Source organism: Suricata suricatta, chromosome 14, assembly GCF_006229205.1.
Source record: "Suricata suricatta isolate VVHF042 chromosome 14, meerkat_22Aug2017_6uvM2_HiC, whole genome shotgun sequence".
NCBI lineage: Eukaryota > Metazoa > Chordata > Mammalia > Carnivora > Herpestidae > Suricata > Suricata suricatta.
This window is the reverse complement of record NC_043713.1, coordinates 70,698,283-70,722,547: the sequence shown is the minus strand read 5'-3', so window position 1 is coordinate 70,722,547 and position 24,265 is coordinate 70,698,283. Positions and strand designations below refer to the sequence as shown.

The following is a 24,265-nucleotide window of genomic DNA, read 5'->3' as shown; positions in this document are numbered from 1 at the left end:
ACACTTACTACAATTTAAAACCTATTCATGATAGGGGTATCTGGGTGGTTCAGTCAGTTAGGCATCTAACTCTTTATTCAACCCAGGTCATGGTCTCACAGTTCATGAGTTTGAGCCTCATGTCAGGCTCTGTGCCGACAGCATGAAGCCTGCTTGTAATTCTCTCTCTCCCTCTCTCTCTGCTCCTCTCCCACTGGTGTGCTCTTACTCTCTCTCAAAGTAAATAACTTAAAAAAAACTGTTCATGATAAACAATTAGAGCAAACTAGCACTAGAAGGGAACTTGTTAGTCTTACAAAGAATATTTGCCAAAAATTGACAGCAAATGATTTATTTAATGGTGAAATAGCGAAAGCTTTCTCTCTAAATTGGCAATGAGACAAGGATGCCTGTTGTCTACTTCTATTCAGCACTGTACTAATGGCCCAGGCCAGTACAGTAAGTCAAGAAAAAGACAGAAAAGGTATAAAGTTTAGAAAGCAAGGAACAAAAAGATAACCTCTTGACTTGGGCACTGGTCACCAGAGTGTGTTCACATTGTGCTATTTCATCTAGCTATATATTTTAACTTGTACATTTTTTGATAAAGTTTACTACAAATACAAAAACAAAAAGATTTGTAGAACTCTATTCACGGACATAGAAATTTGCCCAAGGTATTGTACCAGCAGTGGAATAACAGCCTGCAAAATTTTGTTTTGATTCTGTTAAAATATGTATCTCCTAAATTAAAGAAAAGATTGCATATATGAAGAATATATCTGGAAGGATATATACAAAACTTATAATACTAGTTGTCTCTGGGAGTTGAACTGAGAAACTGAGGGCAATGAGTATTTCACTGTGTACCTTTTGTTTTGTTTACCTTATGTGTGCACTACCTAAAAATTAAAAAATTGCAACTGGATGTACATGGGATCTCATGGCAACTAGTTTGGATAACACTCATTTGGATGTATGAAATCTTATATATTTTTAAAAGAAAACAATTATTCCATTAGTTTAAAAGTTTACTTACAAACATGAATGCCCTAATTTTAAAAATCCCTTTACATTTCTCAGAAAATGTCTTAGTCTTTGGACAGATATAAGAAAACACCATAGTTTGGATGACTTAAAAACTGTAAATATTTACTTCCCATGGCTTTGGAGGCTAGGAAGGCTGAGGTCAACTGCTGGCTGATTGGGTGTCTAGTGAGGATCCCCTTCCTGGCTCATAGATGGCTATCTTCTCAATGTGGCCTCAAACGGTGGAAGAAGTGAGGGGGTTCTCTGGGGTCTCTTTTATAAGTATACTAATGCCTTTTGTGACTGTTCTGCTCTTAAGACCTAATCACTTCCCAATGGCTTCACCTCAGGGGTTAGGATTTCAGCATATGAATTTTGGGAGGGAAACAAACATTCAATCTGTAAGAGTAAAGAATATATAATTACTTGGAGATATAATTGCTAACATTCAATGGAATATTCCACCTGCTCCTAAAGTTTAGTTGGATGTCATTTTCAACTATTAGGGTGAGGGTGGCCATTTAAAAAAATGTTGATATTTAACACTAGTACACAACTAAACACAGTGGCTTAGTATGTTTTATAGTTTAGGGTTTTGTCATTCAAAGTAATCATTGCTTCCCAACTCATTAAGAAAAATTCCTTATATCATTCCTGATGTGTATTTTGTGTTCCAGCAATATAGCTCTGAGTACACCTCATAGCACACTAATGCTTACTGAATGGTAAGACTGAGGACTATGTGATTCTGTTTGATTCTATCATTTCTCATTCAAGGGGGCCTCAACAACATGCTCTATGGAACCATAGTCCTTCAACTGAATTCACATACCATTTCAATAATTTTTCAATACCTGAACCAAGAGTTTTTCCTTCTAGATTTATGTAAGACCAACCTCTGACCCATGGAGCAGTGGGTAACATCAACCTCACCAAGGTCATTATCTTAGCCAGTGGAAGAAAACTATCATTTTAAGGTTAAACGTACTTGCCATTACAGGCATTGCAGTACGTTAGTTTACATATAGGGATTTATGTTTAGAGACTCAGCTATGAGCTTTGCTCTTGATGTGTATCATGAGCAAGTTACTTAACTTAATAGTTCAGTTTCCTCATCTATACAACGGAGATAACAATAGTAGTTATGCATCATGGTGATGTAATGATTAATATGGATAAATGCCTACATGGTACCTGATACTCGCTTCATATTAGCTATTATTTTCATTCTTACTACTTAATAAGCACCTACCATGTGCCCCAGACTGCACACTGTATGCAGGATACAATGGTTTGGTTCTTAAGATGTATTAGAGTTGAGGGGTATGATTTATTTATGTGACAATAAATGAACCATCAAAGTATGCATCACAAAAATATTAAGGTGTGTGTGGTAGTGATGTGAGTCCACAGAAAAAGAAAGACATGTACATGGAATAATAAGAGAATCACATCTTTGGAGGTGGGTCTTCTGTTGACCTCGATAGGTAGATTTAACTGTGTGGATGAAAAGGAGAGGGGCCTCTAACTGCAGAGGAAGAGCATGAAGAGAGGCACATAGGTGGGGATGAGTGTGGTGGGCCAGTCGACCACTGTCCCAAAGCACTACAGTTTGTCATTGCCACTCCTATGTCTTCTGAAGTGAGCAGAGGTTTACCTCCCAACGTTTTGTGTGGCCTGAGACAATGCTCTAGACTTCTGAGGGTCTCAGTCTACTCATCTGCAAGATGAAGGTGCTGAAATCACCCCAGACGGCAATCAGGCTGAACAATTCCACCCATGGTGCCCAGTCTTCCAAGATTGACTTACCAAAGCCCATTAACAAGACTGATCCCAGAACCATAACAGCAGCATGTAAGGGATCAGTATAAACCACAGCTGCAAAACCACCTGAATAGGTAGGAGAAAGAGAAACAAAAGCAACATTTGAGACTCTCTGCTGAAAGTCACTTCTGTATTCCTATTCTACACGCTTGTCTCCTCCCAGGTTCATTCATACCTTTTGCACCTTTAAGTCAGTAAGTCTTACAATAAATAACATGCTTAGTCTTGGTACATCCTGTGTTCTCTCTTTCATATCCCTCATGTCTTTTGTTGGATTCTTATCTTGCCCTTCTATGTCCCAATTTCCCTTTACTTCCCATTTTTTGGATGAATGAAAAGCTGGTAGTTTTCCTAAGCAAAAAAGTACATATTTAATCACAAAATCTCAGTTTGGAAGCAACAGTTAGCAGCATCTTTGGTCTCTACCTGCTAGATACCAGTAGTGCTGCACCCCATTCCTCCCAAGTTGGGACAACCCAAAATGTCTCCAGACATTGCCAAATGTCCCCTAGGAAGAACCCCCCAACTCCCACTCCCTTGTGCATTGAGAGCCATTAATTGAGTGCATTCCTTCCCCACCCTGATCCTCCTCACTCAGACAGTGGTGAACTGCCAGGGGCACTTGCCAGCATCCAAGATTTGCACTGTGGCTGGAAAAAACAAGTGATGAGGGCCCCCACTCTCAAAACCTAGGCAGAGACTCTTGGACAGAATTGCCTACATAAAAGATCCCATCTTATGGCCTGACCAGGTTACCACGTGACCACAATGACCGAAGCTGCTGCCTCCCCCTTGCTCCTTTTCTGTTTCTACTCTTTTACCTGGCAACCTGCAGTGTTAGACCAAGGCCCACTCCAATCATGATCACTGCCATCCTTGCCAGTGCCCTGGGAAAGCCCCCACTGGCCTGGTCAGATTTCTAGAGGTAGTATGTCACTTAGGCACCCTGCCTCCATTATTTTCACTGTTCTACCCTCTCAGGCCTAGCAATATGATCTACAGACTTAGGGAAAGTGCAAAAGCTGAGATCCTCTGTCTCAATGTCTACTAGCATTCTACTATAAGAAGTACAGCTTTTGTGTCAGTATAAATACCGGTGTGGTTACAGTAACCTCACCTGTGGTGGTATAAATGCCAGTAACTGTCAGCAAGGCTATGGTGGCCAGGTAGACATCTAACCCCAAAACCAGTCTCATGAACATGGCACCAGTACAGATCTCTACCTGAAATAAGTACAAAGGAAGCAGGCTGCATTTCATTTCCAGTTCAATCAACAACAATACCATAAAGACCCTCGAAGCCATCTTCAGGAAGTGATCTGTGGTTCGCATATCCACTCCATCACTACAGACATGGGGTGAGGACTACCCAAATTTTGTTGGGAAAAAAGGCTTATGCCCCATGAGTCCAACCAAGGTCAGCACCGTTAGGACTTGGGTCAATCCAATGAATTCAGTTCATACAACACTTAGTCTATTTCTCTCTAGACCTTAGAACAGGGAGTGTGTTCAGAGAGTGAGCTGTTCCTACAGTTCTGCCACTGGAAAAAGGCAAAAGGGACAGCTCAACAAGGGTTGGTAAGTTTTTTCTCTAAAAGACCAGATGATAAATACTGTAGGCTTTGCAGGCCACATATTGTCACTGTTTTCCACAACCATTTCAAACTATAATAAGCCATTCTCAGCTCAAGGACTGTTCAAAGAACATGAGGTTGATTGGCCTGCAGGCTGGATTTATTGATTCCTGGTTTGGCTGGCGCTGATTTTAAAGCATCTGCATATCATTTAACTGGCTAATCTCTTGCCTTGTTATTCTGGTCTCCAAAGTAGGGATGCAATGAGCAGAGATCCTCCTGTTATTCATCTATCCATTTATTCACCAAATGTTTACTGTGCACCAGCATAGCAGATGCTCTACAGAGTTCCAAGACACAGAGTTACTAAAACTAAGTTGCTCTCCCCAAGAAGTTTATATTTAGTGACAGAAACTAAATAGGCAATTTCTATGTGCGTGATAAGTGACACTCACTTGGTATGTATGTATGTATGTATGTATGTATGTATGTATATTTTTTTATTTTAGAGAGAGTGTGTGAGTGGGGAAAGGGGCAGAGGAAGAGAGAGAAAGGATCTTAAGTGGGCTCCACACTCAGCACAGAGGTTGATCCCATGACTCTGGGATCACAACCTGAGCCAAAATCAAGAGTTGAACACAACCAACTGAGCCACCAGGCGCCTCTCATTTGGTCAGTTAAAAAACAAGTGCCTTAGGTGATAATAATTTTCTCAGCACAGTGGGTAATGTAGTGAATAAGCCAGACAAGGTTCAGGGCCTCAACAAGCTTGCACTGGAGTGGAGAAGGCAGATGATCAGAAAGGAAACAGATAACTTACTCTCACATGGTAAGAAGCATTACCAACCCCGCCACCCCCCACAACATAGTAAGGGAGTACAGACTGACTGGGCATGCCCATGGAAGGCCTCTCCAAGGAGGTGATATTTGAAAACTTTGTGGGGGGTTGAGGGGGTAATCTAGACACAGTGTAAAACAAGTGTCAGGGGCTTCCAGTAAGAATAAGGTTGGCAGGTTTGAGAAACAGAAGGCAGGCAGTTTGGCCAGAGCCTGGTGAGAACAAGGGAGGAGACCAGGAGACAAGGCTGGAGAGGCAGGGACCAGAACAGGACATCCTCACAGATCATAACAAGGGGCTTAGATTTTCTTGAAAGGGTGGTGGAAATTCTTGGACTGTTTTAAGCAGAGGAGTGATATCACCAATGACATGTCATAGGTAAGCCCAAGGTTCTCTAGAAGTGCAAAGGAGGGACCTGTAACCTAGGCTTGGGAGACAAATAAGATGCCCCTGCTTTTATTTTTTCCAAAGTATTATTAAACTATTTTCCCCCCTCTACTCTAGTTTAGACAGCAGAAACCATAAGTAACTTACAGGGCCCCAGGGTGAAGAGCTGACACCAATCTAGCACCATCCTGCCTACTGAATTTTGTTTCTTGGGCTGGCTTTTACACAACTCACCAAGATTCTACTGAAGATATAGAGGAATAAGTACAGAACAGCAAGAAGGAGCTGGATCCGGAAGCCACCAAACCTCTTCCTCAAATATTCTGGCATTGTTATCACCTGTACAAGCAACAAGAGAAGTCACCACCAGAGTGCCAGAAAAGGCAGACCCACAGGGATGCATCTTGATCACAGTGTGCTGGTCATCATAGAGACACAGCTGATGCTGGGAGAGGGGGAGGAGTCCAGGGGCAGAAGGCATAACAGGGTCACACACTCTGGCTTTGGATTCCATGCCACCTGTTAAGATGGGGGAAATAAGACAGGAGAAGCAATAGTATTGTCTTCAGGAAGCAATCTCCCGAAAGTAGAAGGAAATCTAGCTATTTGAAGATATCTAATAATGACAAATCACTTTCATTAAATAATCATAGAGCAAATTCAAATGCCTTATCACATACTACAAATATAACAAGTGCTCAGGAGAGACAGAACTTGACTCAACAGCTCTCTAACCTGGTCCTCTGTGCCCATGCTCTCGTGTATGTGCTGGTTGCCTCAAAACAGTTTTAACAGTTGTTAAAATGTCATTATTACCCAAAGCAATGTACACATTCAATGCAATCCCCATCAAAGCTGCACCAGCATTCTTCTCAAAGCTAGAACAAAAAAAAATATCTTTCAAAGAGTTTAAGGTTATGGGGCACCTGGGTGGCTCAGTTGGTTAAGCCTTCAACTCTTGTTCTTGATTCAGGTCACAATCTTGCAGTTTGTGAGACAGAGCTGCATGTTGGGCTGCAAGGTGATGGTGTAGAACCTGCTTTGGACTCTCTCCCTCTCTCTGTCTCTTCCCTGCTCATGTGCATCCTCTCTCCATCTCTCAAAACAAATAAACTTAAAAAAAAATTTAGGGGTGCCTGGGTGGCTCAGTCAGTTAAGCATCCAGCTCTTGTCTTTGGCTCAGGTCATGATCTCATGGTTTGTGAGTTTGAGCCCCACAGCAGGCTAATGCTGGCAACAGGCAGCCTGCCTGGGATTCTCTCTCTCCCTCTCTCTTTATGCCCCTCCCCCCACTGGTGCTCTGTCTGTCTGTCTCTCTCTCTCAAAATACTTACATTTTTTAAAAATGTTTATTGTTTGAGACAATGAGACAGAGCATGAGTGAAGGAAAGACAGAGAGAGGAAGACACAAAATCTAAAGCAGGGTCCAGGCCCTGAGCTGTCAGCACAGAGCCCAATGTGGGGCTCGAACTCATGACCCTGAGATCAAGACCTGGGCTGAGATCAAGAGTTGGGCACTTAACTGACTGAGCCGCCCAGGTGGCCTCATGTTTCTCAAATTTTGTATTACTGTCTTTGAGGAAGTAGTTACCTCCTTGTCTTGACTGACTGGCTTTTGGAGAGAAATACCTTCTATAAGCCCTGCTAGACATTCTGAGGCTTTCTCAGACCTTTTCTATGCATATATTTGCCCCACACTTCTTGTTCCTTTTTGGGGGGAATCCTTTTTAAGATATATCTTCTCTTGATCCTGCAAAGCCAGATCAGGTTCTGACTGCCTTCCCTTTGCTTGTTCTCCCTAGGACAAGGACGAATGCTCAAGTTTGTATGCTTTCTGCCAATCCCACAGTCTGGCTTTCTGTGAATGCTCACTAACTTTCTGCAAATGAAACAAAACAAAAACTTGCTCTTGCCACCTTCAGGGGTGCAGAAGGGAGCTGGCCAGAGGGTGGAGGTGTATGTGGGTGAAGTGTGTGGCATGTTGGGGTGACCTTGGTTCAATTGAGGGGATCTATAGGTGAGTAGACCCAGTGGCTCACTGGCAGGCTTCCTGATAAGTCTGCAAAGTGCTTAGTAGGATTCGTGTTCCTCTAATGCCATTGGAGAGCCATGACTGCTGTTCCCTCAGCCAGTCCCCAGCTCCCCAGATGTCCAGCACACCTCCATCTTCTGGATGGGGTGAGAAAGAAGTGGGTCTTCCTGGCAGACTTCTGCACACTGGAGAGCTGAGCACTTCCTCCCATGCTCTCAATTTCCCCTGTGAAGGAAGTTTCAGGCTGAGGAGGCCTCTCTTGGCACTTAGCTGTGCCACCTTGGGGAAGGGGTGGGACATAGGTACACTGAAACTTTTCCTCACTCTCTTCATTACATTCAATCTTGGATTTTCTTTTCCCCCAACAGTGTGCTAGAACTTCTCTAGCGGATTTCTGGTCTTCCACAAAGGCCCCCTTATCTGTGGGTGATTACCAAATTGGTGGTCTTTGAGGGATGATGGTAGAAAGCTCTTATCCACCATGTTGATGATGTTACTCCACATCTTCTCAGACGTGCAGGTTAGACAGTCTCTGTTCTCTCAGCTGGACACTGACGTGTCTTTATCCCCTTATCTCCTACTACATTTTATTTAAAACCTCTTTTTTTTTTTTTTTTTTTGAGAGACAGAGCAAGCAGGGGACAGTCAGAGAGAAAGGGAGACACAGAATCCGAAGCAGGTTCCAGGCTCTGAGCTAGCTGTCAGCACAGAATCCGATGCGGGGCTCGAACCCACGAACCATGAGATCATGACCTGAACTGAAGCCGGACGCTTAACCGATGGAGCCACCCAGGCGCCCCTTAAAACATCTTTTAAAGTTTATTTATTTTTGAGAGAAAAAGAGAGCATGAGTATGAGCAGGGGAGGGGCAGAGAGAGAGGAGAATGAGAGGAAGAGAGAGGGAATTCCAAGCAGGCTCTGCCATTGGAGCCCAATGCAGGGATCAAACTCACAAACCATGAGATCGTGACCTGAGCTGATATCAAAAGAGTCAGACACTTAACCGACTGAGCCACCCAGCTGTCCCTTACATATATTTTAGAATCAGCATGTCAAGTTTCTAAAAAAAATCTGTTTGGAATTTCATTCCAAGCACAGACCAATGTGGAGAGAACTAACATTTTTAGGATATCGTTGTCTAGTCATTAACATAGTTGTTCTCTTCATTTATTTAGGTCTTATTTTTAGATAAAGTTTTCAAACGTTTTCTGTAAAAGCCCTAAAAAGTGAACTCTTGAATAAGGTGCAGAGGGAAACAGCAGGCAATTACCGGCATCTGTGTACCCAAGGCCGAATGATGTTATTTCAGGCATTTCTCAGGGTTTAGGGAAGTCAGTAAAAGGATCAAAAGACTGAGAAGTTTAACTTGCCTCCACAATGTTTTTATAAACACACAAAATATTTGTAAGAAAAAAAATACTATAGAGAATGGAGTAACTGATAATGGCTACTCACCCCAGCCTTAACGTAAATGGGAGAAAATATCCAACCAAGAACACAGAGCAGAATTGGAGCCTGAAACCAAGAAAGAGAATTACATCAGGGTTCCATCTAGGGCAAGCTCTTACATGAGATGCAAGCTCAGTGACTTGGGTTTTGAGCCTAACAAATGTATCAGTGCTGGGGAACTTTATAAACAACAGCCCAGGCACATACCTTCCAGGGCAATGAGCTACTTACAGGCACTTGATCTTTGCCTATGAAAGGGTGCCTTCTTAATTTGGTGGGGTGAGGTTTAACTGAGCGAGTTGTCAAGGTATTTATTTTTAATTTATTGTTTGGCTACCTCAAGATAAAAATAAAGATGGCTTATATATAAATTATAGTTAAAAAAAAAAGAAAATCAGAAACCAGAGAAATGAAGGAGAAGTTCAACTAAAATTTCATACAAGTTATTGAAATTAAATAACAAATTTGGTTCTGGCTTTCTTACAAAGAAGGGGTAAGACAAGTTGAATTTATAAAGGAGATGCTAGTAAATTCTGAGAGGTAAATGGTGGTAAAGGCCAGGGCTTTTGGCTAGGTTTGAAACTGACTCTGCTAGAAGTGTCCTTTATTTTTGTAGTCTATAAGGAGAAAGATGAGACTCAGAAAGTAGGGAGCTTTCTGATTTATCCAGAAGAGTCAGATGATTTACATAGAGATAAGTTGATAAGCCCAAGACTTATAAATTCACTTATACTTAGGCGACCAAATTCTATGTCCTACAACAAATATATTCCACAGATTTAATAAATAATGCATTTCATAGGTTTTATGGCTGAAACCTGGTATTCTTAGGAGGTCAGTAAGGAGTTTTGTAGTAATTAGTTGAATATCTTGAAAAGCATAGTTGAGCCCACTCTACTTACTGCAATACATACATATACATATATACACACATGCATGTACATATAGAGACATATGTGTGTATACCCATATACACATATATATCTGCATGTATATCTAAACATAAATGCATATGTACACATATATTTAAATGTTAATATGGTCTTTTCTCTTTTCCCTCCTTGGCCAGTCTACAAAAAGTTCTTTGTTCATTGTATTCCTATGGCCCTTGGGATGTAAACATTCCCTGTCTCTTCATTAACTTCATTAACTAAGAACAATGAAAACTAGCACAATCGTTTTGAAAGTCAAAGACTTGGTTCTTTTCTTCCATGACTTCTCATGAAGTCTTTAATATTTACCGGAGGTAGAAAACAAGTTTTTACATTTGAAGTTTTATTTAGATAAAGAGGGAGGTTAGTTGCTGCACAAGGTATTACTTACATTCCACTCAAAGGCCCCAATAGCAATGCCTGAAGTCGCTCCTATTCCAGCCAGGCCCATGAAGTGGCCACTGCCAATACTGGAGGCAAAAAGAGAAGAGCCTATCTGAAAATCAAAAGGCGATTACCTAGCAGAACTATCAGTCCAACTTCAAGAATTCATTTTCACAAATGTAAACTGAATTTTCCATTTTCACAAAAGGGACTATTCCCTGGGCAGAATTCCCATCTGTATTTCTTCTACACAAACACCCTACTTACAAGTTAGAAGCCAAGTGAGAAGGGAGAACATGAAGAAAGAAGAATGGCCATTCTTATGTTGCCACCTTTCACATGCTCCACCAACTCACTTGCAATTCCCTAATGCAGAAACAATAGCAGAGTGCAATGTCATCATTAAGTAATTTAAAACTATCAACAATTTAACTGATTGGCTGCAAGAGACTGGCTAAAATACTAAGGTGCATTAAAAAAAAAGAAAGAAAAAAATGGGGCGCCTGGGTGGCTCAGTTGGTTAAGCCTCCAACTTTGGCTCAGGTCATGATCTCACGTTTGTGGGTTTGAAACCCGTGTCGGGCTCTGTGCTGACAACTCAGAGCCTGGAGCCTGCTTCCGATTCTGTGTCTCCTCTCTCTCTGCCCCTCCCTGCCCCTGCTCTGTCTCTCTCTGTCTCAAAAATAAATAAAACATTAAAAAAAATACTAAGGTGCATGAATATGATGAACTACAATGTAGCATACAGAAGTAATAAAGGAGCTTTTCATTAAACAATAAGGTAAGCAATATGTAAAATATAATCTCATTAAAATTTTATATGTGCATCTTACACTTGCACAGATATATGGTTATACATGCACAGGAGCAGTTCTGGAAATATATACATAACAAAATATTTCTGGAATTATGGTTATAGAGATGGAATGAGGAGAAAATTTCACGTTCTATACTTAGACTATAACTTTTGGGCTTTTTACAATCAACATCTGTTACTTTCAAAAGAAAAAATTCCTAGAGGTATTTAAATGAGCAAAATCCCTCCTAAACCAATAACAGCTTTTTAATTGAGTAGAGATAGCCACTCCATTCAAAACCAAAGTCCAACTACAATGCCTTTGACATGAGATAGATTTAAAACCAAATTATCAAGAGAGATTGAAAATAACAAACCTTTTAGGTACAGACATCCCAGTATTGACAATATTGACATAAGATAAAGTAGCATTCAAGATCAAAAGCATTACGGGCACCTGGGTGGCTCAGTCACTTAGGCATCCACTCTTGATTTTGGCTCAGGTCATGATCTCACAGTTTATGGGTTCAAGCCTCGTGTCAGGCTCTGTGCTGGCAGTGCAGAGCCTGCTTGGAATTCTCTCTCTCTCTTTCTCTTTCTCTCTCTCTCTCTCTCTCTCCCCCTCCCTCTCTTTCTACCACTCCTCTGCTTGCTCTCTCACTCAAAATAAATAAATAAACTTTAGAAAAAAGACCAAAAGCATTAAACAAAGAGCAGGTTTTTAAAACAAACTTTATAGTTACCTTATACTTACCTTATATAACTATGTTTTATAAGGTAAAATGCACTAATAAGACATAGTTGAGAATGTACAGATACCAAATACCTTAATGGGGCAATTGTAATGCAAAAAAAAAAGTCTTAGAAGTGGCACATAATAAGTACTCCAATAATAGTAGTTATTTTATAATTAATAATGTTCAGGGGCGCCTGGGTGGCTCTGTCGGTTAAGCGTCCGACTTTGGCTCAGGTCATGATCTCACGGTCCATGGGTTTGAGCCCTGTATCAGGCTCTGAGCTGACAGCTCAGAGCCTGGAACCTGCTTTGGATTCTGTGTCTCCCTCTCTCACTGCTCCTCCCCCATTCATGCTCTGTCTCTGTCTCTCAAAAATAAATAAAAGTTTAAAAAAAATTTAAGAAGTTATTTTAAAAAAAGAATGTTCACTACATTTACCATGATAGTAAAATATTATATAAAGTCTAATTTGCCTAATAATATAGTGTGTAAATGATGGAATGTCCGTGTGATATAACACTATGTAACTACATATAAATATAAAATAAATCCACCTAAGTTTATATAGCTGTTGGAAGATGCTAGCATATTATTAAATTAAAAGGCAGCATTAAAAGGCACCATTTCTTATTTAATAACTGCGAATAAATGTCCATTGCTAACTATGTCCAGGCACTGTTCAAGGTATTAGAGATATATTAGTGAGTGAAATAGACAAAAATCTCTGCTCTCATGAAGCTAACATTCTTTTGGGGAAAAGAGAATAAAAATAAATTAGAAGATTATTTTATAGCATGATAGACAGTGATAAATACCATAGAGGAATAAAAAAACAGTGGAGAAGTGGATAGGAAGTACTGGGAAATTGGGTGATCAGCGTAGACTGTCTGAGAGAAAAGCTAAAGACCAGAAGAGGTGGGGGAGCAAGCCATGGGGATTCTGGGGAGAGTGCTCTAGCCAGAGAAAGCAGCATGGGCAAAGGCCCTGAGGCAGAAACACAGCTGGGCTGTTCAAGGACACTGCCTAGAGATGGGGACAGGGATCCTGAGAGGCAAGGGCAGGGAGGTAATAAGGTACAGGTCATCTGTGCCCTACCACAGGCCACCATAAGGGGCAGGGCTTTTCTTTTGGGTGACATGGGCACCCCAACAGGGTTTTAAGCAGAAAAGTGGCATGGTCTGACTTGAGTTCTAATAGGCTCCCTTTAGCTGCTCTGTTGAGACTGGATATAGAAGAACCAAGGTAGAAGATGGGAGCTCAAGAAGCTGTTATAATTAATCCAGGTGAGAAACAATAGCAGCATGGACCTGAAGACAGAGTTGATGGGAAGTGGTCAGATTTGAAAGATAGTTTTTAGATCGAGTTGCAGGATTTCCTGAACGATGGGATGCTGGGTCAGCAGAAACTAAAGCACCTAACAAGCATCCATGTTTGTCAGCCAGAGCAACCAGAAGATGGAGTTGCTCTTCAGGAGAAAAGAAAGATGGTAGGAGAATCAGATTTGCTGAGGGAAGTCCAGAGCTCCCTTTGGGGCTTGTTCAGTTTGCAATACCTGATAGATCTCCCAAGTGCTCTGTCGAACAGTACAGGAGTTGCCTGTGAGTCTGGAGTTCACATCAGAGACCTGTGATTTGTTAGCATGTAACTGGTACTCAATGCCATGAGCTAGACGAGTAGCCAAGTATTTGAGTGTGATTGGAGAGAAGCAGCCAGGTGCGGGCCCTGGGGACTTCTGGTGTTAAAAGGCCAGGGAGATGGGGGACAACCAGCTGGGGAGACTGACCATGAGCAGCTGGGGAGGCAGCTGGGAAGGAGAGCAAGGCAACAAATACAGGGAGGGAGAGAGGACTGAGTGCCTCAGGGTTTCACCACTGCCAAGCCAGCTTAGATGAGCACTGGGAGCTAGGTACAAGAATAAGCCATGTACAATTAAAAAAAGAGAGAAAGAAAAGTCAGTCACATGGAGGGCCTCAATAAGAGCAATCTGCTAATAAGAATATAGAACAGAAAAGAAAACCAGAGTGGCAAAAAATCATTCTTTTAGTTTCCTTTACTAACACCATAAAATATTTCTTTCATGAAGCAATAACCCTAACAATGAAAAGAGAAGTCACAGCAAAGAAATTAATAAATCATAACATACATAAACATTGGGAGGCCAAAGCATGTTACTGTCTTTTGAAAACCATTGCAAGTGTCAGTTTTCCAAGGGAATGTGGAAAGCAGATTGCCATTTCTCTGGGTACACAAAATACGACTTCAGGTCTAAGTGGCTCAGGCAAAAGACTGGGGACCTCACAGCCCAGGAAGAGGCTGTGTTGCTGGAATCCTCTGCAGAAAAAATAAACGAAGGTGGGAGGCCCATTGCAAATATTTTTTTTTGCTGCATTCAATCTCTTTCTAAAACAGGTTTACAAAAAAGATTTCAGAAAGTTAAATACCAGGAAAATGCTTTTCCCCAAATCTCCCAGCTAAGAGGCAAAGCCATTTCTGCTAGGTTGTTGGATCCATCAAAGTGAGTAAGTGTACTTTCCTTTTCCCTTTGAATAAAGGCAATTTCTCCTCCCAAGACAAGATTCTTCTCTTTGAAGTGCTACCCCAGTGTGAAAAAACAAATCTTTGCTGTAAGACTGGTTAACATTTGGGGGCAAAGAATATTAGTTAAGGGCCTGCTTCTTATATAATTCTCTAAATGTATTTTATGTTCCTGTGCTAGAAATGCATGTATATTTTTACATAATTTTTTAAATGTTTATTTGTTTTTGAGATAGAGATAGAGAGAAAGAGAGAGACAAAGAATGAATTGGGGAAGGGCAGAGGCAGAAGGAGACACAGAATCTGAAGCCGGCTCCAGGCTCCAAGCTGTCAGCACAGAGCCCAAAGTGGAACTCAAACTCATGAGCTGTGCAATCACGACCTGAGCTGAAGTTGGACACTTAACCGACTGAGCCACCCAGGCAACTCTATTTTTACAAAATAAGTTATAAAGCAGCCCTGGCTCAGGCTTGGCTCCTCCGAGGCTGGGCCCTTCTGGTGACCCACATCTTCCTCCTCGCTGGGCACTCCTACCCACTCTATCCTGGGTACAGGGTCATGGACAGGCAGCTGCTTTTTCTGCTGAGGGGGTTTTGAGGCACTCCTCTTGGATGGAATCACTTTGAATAATGAATAATACATAAAAGATAAGAAATGTTTCTACCCTGCCTCCCTCCATCTAACATAATGCTGTCCCACACCTCCAAGCTTTGGCATATGCTGTTCCTTCGGCCTGGGATGCCCTCACACTCTCCCTGCGAACACCTACCCCACCTCCAAATCTTGCTCAGATAACCCTATCTCTGGAAGACCTTTCCTATCTTGTACCACCTCTACCCAGCAAGCCTGAGCTTACCTTTCATCTGTACCTGGCCTGTGCACCACCTACCAGACACACTGCTGTCCTGTACTGTAATGTAGTGCAATTGGCTGGATACACATCTAACTCCCTTTCTAGATTGTGGGTTTCCAGAGAGCAAGACTGTCTATTCCCCACCTGCGTCCTGGAACCTAGAACCTCTGTACATAATAAACAGTTAGTGAATAAAACTGAGTTGAATGGAAACATTTAGTAAGAAACTACTTAAGAGTTAAGCAAACTCTAATGAAATTACTTTCCTGATTTCACAACTTCAAATTATTTTGGGTATAAGACATCTGTATTAAAGTAACAGACAAGTTAACATGCACCGCCCCCCGCCCCAAGTGATTGCCACATGCAAGGCTTACTCACCGCCCACCGTGCTAGACTGCGGCCAGCCAGGAAGAAGTCTTCTACTGTCCCACGACTGCTTGACAGGATAGCCTTGAAAACACAAAAAACAAGGGAAATACAAGAAACAAACTGTTCCAAAGACACAAATCTCTTAAACAGTCACCTTCACTTATAGGTAAATCTCTTTAGCAGAGACCTCCAAATCCACTTTCCCTTTCTTTTTAGGAATAGAAGCCCCTACCCACTGGGTTACCCATGGCCACCTAGCTGGAGACTACAGTCTCTTCTAGCTTTGATTGTGTGGACATTTCCATTTCTCTACACTTCTGGGAAAATAATATCATTTTACTTTTTTTTTTCCCAACTAGTTAACCAGTGTCATAGCTTCTAGCAGAGTCTGGGAGGTAAGTGGTTAGTGAATATATGAATCAGTGAGGAATGGCAAACCTGAACATGCGCCCAGCTTCTTCCAGGACAGCTGTCACTCTGCCATTATTACAGTGTCCTTCCAACACATCCAAGCCCTCTCTACTCAGGCTCCCCAGCTCTCATTCCCAGACTCTGATGTGGTCAAAAGACAACCCTGGGTATTTCCTGGAATGCTTAGGACCGGCATGGCCTAAGGATAACAACTAATTGACAGAAATATGTTTCTGTGGGAAGAGTGAACTTAAAAACTACCATCTGACAGGTGCCTGGGTGGCTCAGTTGGTCAAGCATCCACCTCTTGATTTCAGCTCAGGTCATAATCTCACAGTTCTTGGGATCAAGTCCTGCTAGGCATGGAGACTGCTAGGGATTCTCTCTATCCTTCTCTCTCTGTCCTTCCCCTGTGTGCTCTCTCTTTCTTTCTCTCTCAAAATAAATAAACATTTAAAAAAACTGCCATCTGAGGTATCTATATTATAATGGGGTCCCCTTGCATCATAAAGCCAGAAATCCAAAGAAACAATTCTCCAAATAAGACACATTAAGTTAGTTTAACCTCATCTATTTACTAAATATTTACCAAGGGCCTACTATGTGCAGAACTGAACTTTTCTATGGAAGGTATCATCTGGAAAACTTTTAAAAGGAATGTTTAAAAGTCAATCTGTTCTCAGATGAATAAAAGCATCCTCACTTTCCACAAAGAGAGGACCAGATAGTAAGAAGAAGAGCTTCTGGGGAGAAAGTGGCTTAAGTGCCTGTCCTGCCTCTTCCTTCCTCTCTGCTCTCTTCCTGGAATAATAACAATCACAGCAGCTAGGTTGGTGAGTGAAGAAGATACAACGAACTCTTTCTCAAAGATCTGGGCTGAGACTGATAAAAGAGAAAAAAAACCCCAAAAGTATAAGTATTTTCCTTTTACCATCCTATAAGAGCCACGGCACCAGCAGCCAAGATTAAGATTTCCCCATTCCCTGGGGGACTCAGCAGATAGGAATTGATGAATGCCTTCAGGAAGAAGTCCCATCTGTGTGAATGTGGGCAATTTGGTTCAGCAAGAAAAGGGTAGTTTAATAACTGGAAGAAAATAAAGCTAGACTTATCCATTGAATCACACATAAAAATAATTTTCAGATGTTCTAGAGATTTAAATATGAAAAAACTACAGGCTATTAGAAGAAAATCTAGGATAATATTTGTACAAACTTGGAATGGGAGAAAACTTTCCTAAGTAAGGCAGGAAATCTAGAAGATGCAAATGAAAAGAGAGATTAGTTGACTTCTTCAAAGTGAACAAAAACTCAACTGACAGAAAGACACAATTAACAGTTTAGACCAGTGGTTCTCAGTCAGAGGTGATATTTTCCCCAACCATCCAGGGGATATTTGGCAATGTCTGGAGACATTTTTGGTTATGAATGGGTAGGAGTCAAGGATACTTCTAAGCATCCTATGATGCACAGGACAGATGCCCACAATGAAATCATCTGGTCTCAAATATCAGTAGTAAACACTGGTTTGGATAAATGATAGCTTGGGGAAAACATATGAGCAAGTCAAATGACAGATAAAAGCAACGAACACGGATAAAAAATGGCAAATAACCTGGCTATTCACAGAAGAAGAAAATCAATGAAGGATAAACTCATAAAAAGATGCTTAACCTCACTAGGAGTCTAGGAAGTACAAATCAAAGCTACAAAGACATACCACTGTCCACCCATCAGGCTGGCAACACACACACACACACACACACACACACACACACACACGCACACACAGAGTAATGAGCATGTCTTGGGGAAAAGAGCATGATCATATCCTGCTTGTGAAAAAAGTAAATCTCAACAAGCTCTGGAGATCAGCATTTAGTAATATCTACAAATAATCTACTAAAATTTCAAGTAAATGTATACTTCTGACTCAGTAGTTCCAATTTTGGGAATCCATGCTCCACAGATTAAAAGTACCAACACAACAATATCTGGCATCAAAACCAACACCTGGAAACAATCTAAGTGTCGATTAGTAGGAAAGAGCTGGATAGTACATATTTATGGGACTACCAGGCAGTAAATAACAACACAAGCTGGATCTCTATCTATTGACCTGAAGGACTCTCTCCATATATAGTAAGTGGGGGGAAAGGCAGACTGCAGAGTAATGTGTACAATATGGTCACATCTTCTATCAAGACAAAACACAAAACTCTACATGTGTCTGCATGTTTGATTAAGCACTGAGAAAGGGGAGGGATACATGACCCACGGTTACCTCAGATGGATGGGAATGGATGGGGAAAGAAGAGTAACTCATTCTTAATTTATGCATCTTTTCACTCTTACAAAGAGCATGTAACACTTTCCTAAATAAAAACAACATGAGATTATCCAAAAGAACAAATGGGAAGATATTATAAAGAAGGAAAAAGATCAATGCATTCTGGATAACTATGCATGTTTTATGGCTTCCAGAACAAACGAACAGCAGGTTTCTTCAGGAAACAGTCAACTTAACAGTCCTCTGACCTTAGCCAGACTTAGGCCTCAACTGGGCCTGGGACAAAACTGGGTGAGGGCTTCCGAATTCAATGAGAGCACTAGAGAAAGGATCCTAAAATAAGTACTCATTACTCAGAGACCCTGTGTCCTTGGGCACTTAGAAGGATGTTTCTCATAATTGAGGCCTGTTTTAAAAAATCTTTAGTTTGAATGATCTGGATAAACACCTCAGATTTCTCCTTTATGTTTGGAATAAAGTGCCTGTATTTTCTCTTCTGGTACAAAATTCTCTAATAGGATGGAGAGCATGTCTCCATTACTCTATCTGCTTACTAGCAGCATAGTGACTTACTGTAAGCCCTCAAAAAGAGTGTCCAATGATTGCACTTTGAAAGGCCATATTCTGCACAATAAGATTCTGCTCATAACCCAGTGAAGTGTCCCAAAGTAAAGGTCACGTGGACATGAAGGCTTAAGCTGGGTGCGGGCCACCCAGAACGAAAACTTTCCCAGGTGGTAGTCACCAGATACTCCTGCTTGGTGAAGCAGGCCAGGCAGAGGCCTCTGATGGTTAACAACTTACTGGAGGGGTGACACCATGACACCACCCAAAGCTGTCATACGCATCTGATCTTTCACTGGAATGCAGGCAGGCTTCCTGGGCATGGCCTGTCTCTGGGGAGCATGGTTAAAAGACATCTTTTTGAGTGCTTACATGCTAAGCTGTAGTGGGCAGAGATGAGCAAAGGAGACATGGTCTCCACCCTTTTAAGGGAAGCTTGTATGAAGAAATAATCTAAGCTTTTTATTCAAATGTAAAGAGAATGCTTAGAGCCCTAGGCTACAAGTGACCTTTGAGATTTTGCTAGCAAGGCAAAGGGGTTAAGATCCTGAGTCAGATCAGACAGCTTGAGGTTCAAATCTGAACCCAATCATTCCTCGGTTGTTACTTAAATTCTTTGAGCCTCAGTTTCCTCAACTGGAGAATTGGAGGGAATGACAGTATGTTATTCACAGCATGGTTGTGAGGATGTGATGAACTTGAAGCACTAGGGCAGACCTGGCACTCAATGGCCTAACAGTGCCTGCTTACCAAACACCATTTAGGTTCCAGGCAGCAAGCCCGGGGGTGGGGGTGGGGTGAGTTGGGGGGGGATTTGAGCCTGCTCATTTATTTGGGGGGTGGGGGTGGGCAGGAAACGTGGGATTAATCAAGTATGGCTCCATTACTGAGGACCTGCATTTATTTACCCTTGGCTAGAAGGGTGGGGGGTAGGTAGGCAGAAGGAGAGTGGACAAGTTTCCACCGGCCACCGAGGGCTGTGCATAGGCTGGGGCAGTACTGGGGCGGGACGCAGGGGTCGGGAAACAGCTAACTGAAGGGTAGCGGGTCAAACCCAGCCTGGTGTCCACGGCCCGCCTTCCCCTCCCAGCCGACTTACCCAGAGCCCAACGCCCAGGACCAACAGGAAGTACAAAACCATCACCAGGATATCTAGGGTGTTACTGACGCCAAAAACCCAAAGCATTCCAGCTCGAGATGTCGCCATACCAGGAAGAGCTCATGGTGGCGCTTCTGGGCCAGGTGACTAGTGAGGGCTGTCAGAGGAGGCAGCAACTGCTTTGACTTTGGCTTCGGCTTTGGCTGTGGCTCTGCCACCGCAGGCCATTCTGGGAAGGGCCACGGTGCAGCCTGGGAGTTTCCCTGCAGGCCCTGCGGCCCAACGCACCAAGTTCCTGCGCCCCCCTCCCCGCAGGCTGGGGATACCTCCTTCCTGAGGGGTTGCTGTATTTAATATGAAAATGAAAAGCCTTTCCTCACTGCTGTTCCAGGCACCCTCCTCAAACCCCCAGCTCCCTTTATCTGAGACTTAGAGCTGGGCTGGAGTGGGCCAAGCGTGAGTTACAGAGACAGAAGCCGTTGCAGGGTGACTTTCGGAGCCATCCTCGGGTCCTGGAGCAAGGCGAGAAGCCCGTGATACTGCCCTTGTCCTTATTTACGTTTTTCATATTTTGTTCATTGTGGACTTGTTGCCTTAAATTTGGATTTAGTAAAACAATTACATTAGAATATTATTTCTCCAGTCCTGAGTTTTTCGATGCCCCCTTAAATTTTGCACCAAGGAGAACGCCTCAATCTCCTCACCCTAGTCAGGGTCCTGCTTGGACCAACGGATTACAGAGGGACCGCCACCTTTTGCAATTTGATCTTTCATTGGTGATGTGAGCATTTCTAATCTGAGCCAAGTGTTAACTCTCTTTGATCTCTGTCAACGATGTTTTCCTGCTAGATTGTATTTTTTGAATTTTTGTTAGTAATACTAATAAAATATGCTAATAACAATAATAATAGTCAACATAATAGTTCTTGCTAGGTGTCAGATTTCCTTCTAAGCACTTTGCACATGTTAAATCATTTGATTCTCACAATAAGCAAGTTGAATTTATGACCACAAGGATGGGGAGGCTTATACTGGCTGGTAGCCATTCAGAGATCTTTGATCACAGCCTCCTGAGCAGAATTCTGTAGTCCTAGTTCAGTGCTGCCCCAAAAAAACACGCTATGAATCACAGATGTTATTTTTTCCCCAGCTTTATTAAGGTATGATTGACAAATAAAATTTGTGTATATTTAAGATGTAGGTGATGTTTTGACAGATTACCATAATCTAACATATCAATCACCTTGCATCATTACCATTTCGTGTGTGTGTGTGTGTGGTAAGAACACTTGAGATTCACTGTTAGCAAATTTCAAGTATGCAGTACATTATAAATGACTGTAGTCACCATGCTATACACTAGGTCTCTCGAATTTATTCATATTATAACTACAAATTTGTAACCTTTGATTAATATCTTCCCTTTCCCCCCAAGCCCACCTTAGCTTCTGGTAACCACCTTTCTGTCACTGTGAGTTTGACTTTTATTATAATTATTTTTTCAGATTTCACATATAATCTGTACCTGGTTTATTTCACTCAGCATAATGTCTTCCAAGTTTATCCATGCTATTGCAAATGGCAAGGTTTCCTTCTTTTGTGAGGATAATATTCCATTTTGTACATTACATATCACATTTTCCTTACCCATTCATCTGTCCATGGACGCTTAGATTGCTTCCATATCTTGGCTACTGTATAATGCTGCAATGAACATGGGGTGCAGGTGTCTCTTTGAGATAGTGACTTTATTTCCTTTGGATAAATACCCAGAGGTGGGATTGCTGAATCATGCAATAGTTCTATTTTTAATGTTTTGAGGGACCTCTATGCTGTTTTCCATAGAGGCTGTGCCAATTTACATTCTCACTAATAGTTTTTTCCCTTTTCTCTACATCCTCGCCAATACTTATCTCGTCTTTTTGATAATAGCTACCCTACCAAGTGTGAGGTGATATCTCATTGTAGTTTTGATTTATATTTACTTGATGATGAGTGATGTTGAGCATCTTTTCATGAGCCTGTGGGCCATTTGTATGTATTTCTTGGAAAAAATTCCCTGTTCAGGGGCTATGCCCAATATTTAATTGGGTTGTTTTTGTGATATTCAATTGTATGGATATTAAACCCTTATCAGATATAGGCATACTTTTGGAGATCTTGAGGATTTAACTCAAGACCACTGCAATAAAGCAAACATTGTAATAACGTAAGCCAAATGAATTGTTTGGTTTCCCAGTGCATATAAAAGTTATGTTTATAGCATACTGTAGTCTACAAAGTGTGAAATAGCCTTATATCTTAAAAAAATGCACAGAACTTAATAAAAAATACTTCCAGCTAACTAATGCTATCATCTGAACTTTCAGCAAGTCAAAATCACTAATCACACATCACCATAACAAATATAATAATAATGAAAAAGTTTGAAATATTGTGAGATTACCAAAATGTGGCTCAGAGACATAAAGTGCTCAAACACTGTTGGAAAAATGGTGTTGATGGACTTCTTCAACTCAGAGTTGTCATACACCTTCAATTTGTAAAAAAAAATGCAGTGCAAGAAAGTGGAGTACAATGAAATGAGGTCTGCCTGTATAAAGTTTGCAAATATTTTTTGCCATTTTGTAGGTTGCTTTTCATATTGTTGATTGTTTCCTTGGCTGTGTATTCCAGATATAATTTAAAAATTTCTAGTATCCGTATTTAAAAAAATAAAGGAAATAGCTGAAGTTAATTTAAATAATATATTTTGTTTAACCCATTGTGTCCAAAATATTACCAATTCAATGTAATCAATGTCAACATTGTTGAGATATTTTATATTCTTTTTTCCACATTAAGCCTTCAAAATCTGGTATATATTTTACACTTAGAGCATATCTCAGTTCATATGCTAACTTTTCACCAGAAGTACTTGATCTATGTTTAGATTTAATTAAAAATTTTAAATGTTTATTTATCTACTTTTCAGAAGAGGGGGGTACAAAGAAAGAGAGGGGAAGAATCCCAAGCAGGCTCCATGCTCCATGAGATCATGACCTGAGCTGAAATCAAGAGTTAGATGCTTAACTGACTGAGACGCCCAGGTGCTGCTAGAGAGGGAGACACAGAATCCAAAGATAGGCTAGTGAATTTCTTAATTTGGACAGTTATAATTTTGAAAAGGATATGCTTTTGCTTCTAAGTCAAATTCTCACAAAAAGATGAAACACTGTCATTAACCTAAAGGAAAATGAAATTTGGGTACTTAATTCAGTTATTGGAAAACTTGTAAGTATATGTAGAACAACTTGGTATGTAAATTTTCTTTTTAAATTTTTTTAAAAAATAGTTTATTGTCAAATTGGTTTCCATACAACACCAAGTGCTCTTCCCATAAGTGCCCTCCTCCATCACCAGCACCTCTTTTCCCCTCTCCCCCTTCTCCTTCAACCCTCAGTTCGTTTTCAGTATTCAATAGTCTCTCAAGTTTGGCATCCCTCTCTCTCTCCAACTCTCTTTCCCTCTTCCCCTCCCCCTGGTCCTCCATTAGGTTTCTCCTGTTTTCCTGTTAGACCTATGAGTGCAAATATATGGTTTCTGTCCTTCTCTGCCTGACTTATTTCGCTTAGCATGACACCCTCGAGGTCCATCCACTTTCCTACAAATGGCCATATTTCATTCTTTCTCATTGCCATGTAGTACTCCATTGTGTATATATACCACATCTTCTTGATCCACTCATCCGGTGATGGACATTTAGGTCTCTCTCTCTCTCTCTCTCCCCCTCTGCCCTCCCTCCCTTGCTTGCACTCTGTCTCTCTATTTCTCTCTCAAAAATAAGTAAACATTAAAAACATTAAAAAAAAGAAAAGTTCAGACTGCCATTTTTTTGTCTTTGATTATTGGATATTTAATAAGCATTATTTTGTTTCAAGAAAATTTTGAATTGTAGTTGAGATTACAGTAATTCTTGTAAAATTTCCAAGACTCAGCCAATGAGCATTGGCAAAAGCATAACTTTATTAAATTCATTGCCTTCTATGTCTATGAACAGTTCTATAAAATGAGTATTCATATTATTTGCACATATATATTAAATGATTTTCAGAACTGTATCCATCCATGACACTTTCCACAGAGTCTACTATAAAAACTAAGCACGAGTATTTTAAAAAAATATTTATTTTGTGGGAGAGA

At 41.1% G+C, this 24,265-nt stretch overlaps 1 protein-coding gene across 1 annotated transcript in view; it reads right to left on the bottom strand.

Annotated features, from left to right (window-relative positions):
• Positions 1–20,131, bottom strand: part of LOC115277814 (sodium/glucose cotransporter 1-like) — a 58,772-nt gene extending 38,641 nt beyond the window's left edge. Inside the window, exons 1-7 of the mRNA XM_029922214.1 lie at positions 20,084–20,131; positions 15,730–15,801; positions 10,435–10,539; positions 9,118–9,177; positions 5,865–5,969; positions 3,950–4,055; positions 2,818–2,898 (exon numbers count right to left, since the gene is read on the bottom strand). Coding sequence (XP_029778074.1) covers positions 2,818–2,898; positions 3,950–4,055; positions 5,865–5,969; positions 9,118–9,177; positions 10,435–10,539; positions 15,730–15,801; positions 20,084–20,125 — 571 coding nt within the window. The 5' untranslated portion in view covers positions 20,126–20,131. The remainder of the gene's footprint in view (positions 1–2,817; positions 2,899–3,949; positions 4,056–5,864; positions 5,970–9,117; positions 9,178–10,434; positions 10,540–15,729; positions 15,802–20,083) is intronic.
• Between the last annotated feature and the right edge of the window lie 4,134 nt (positions 20,132–24,265).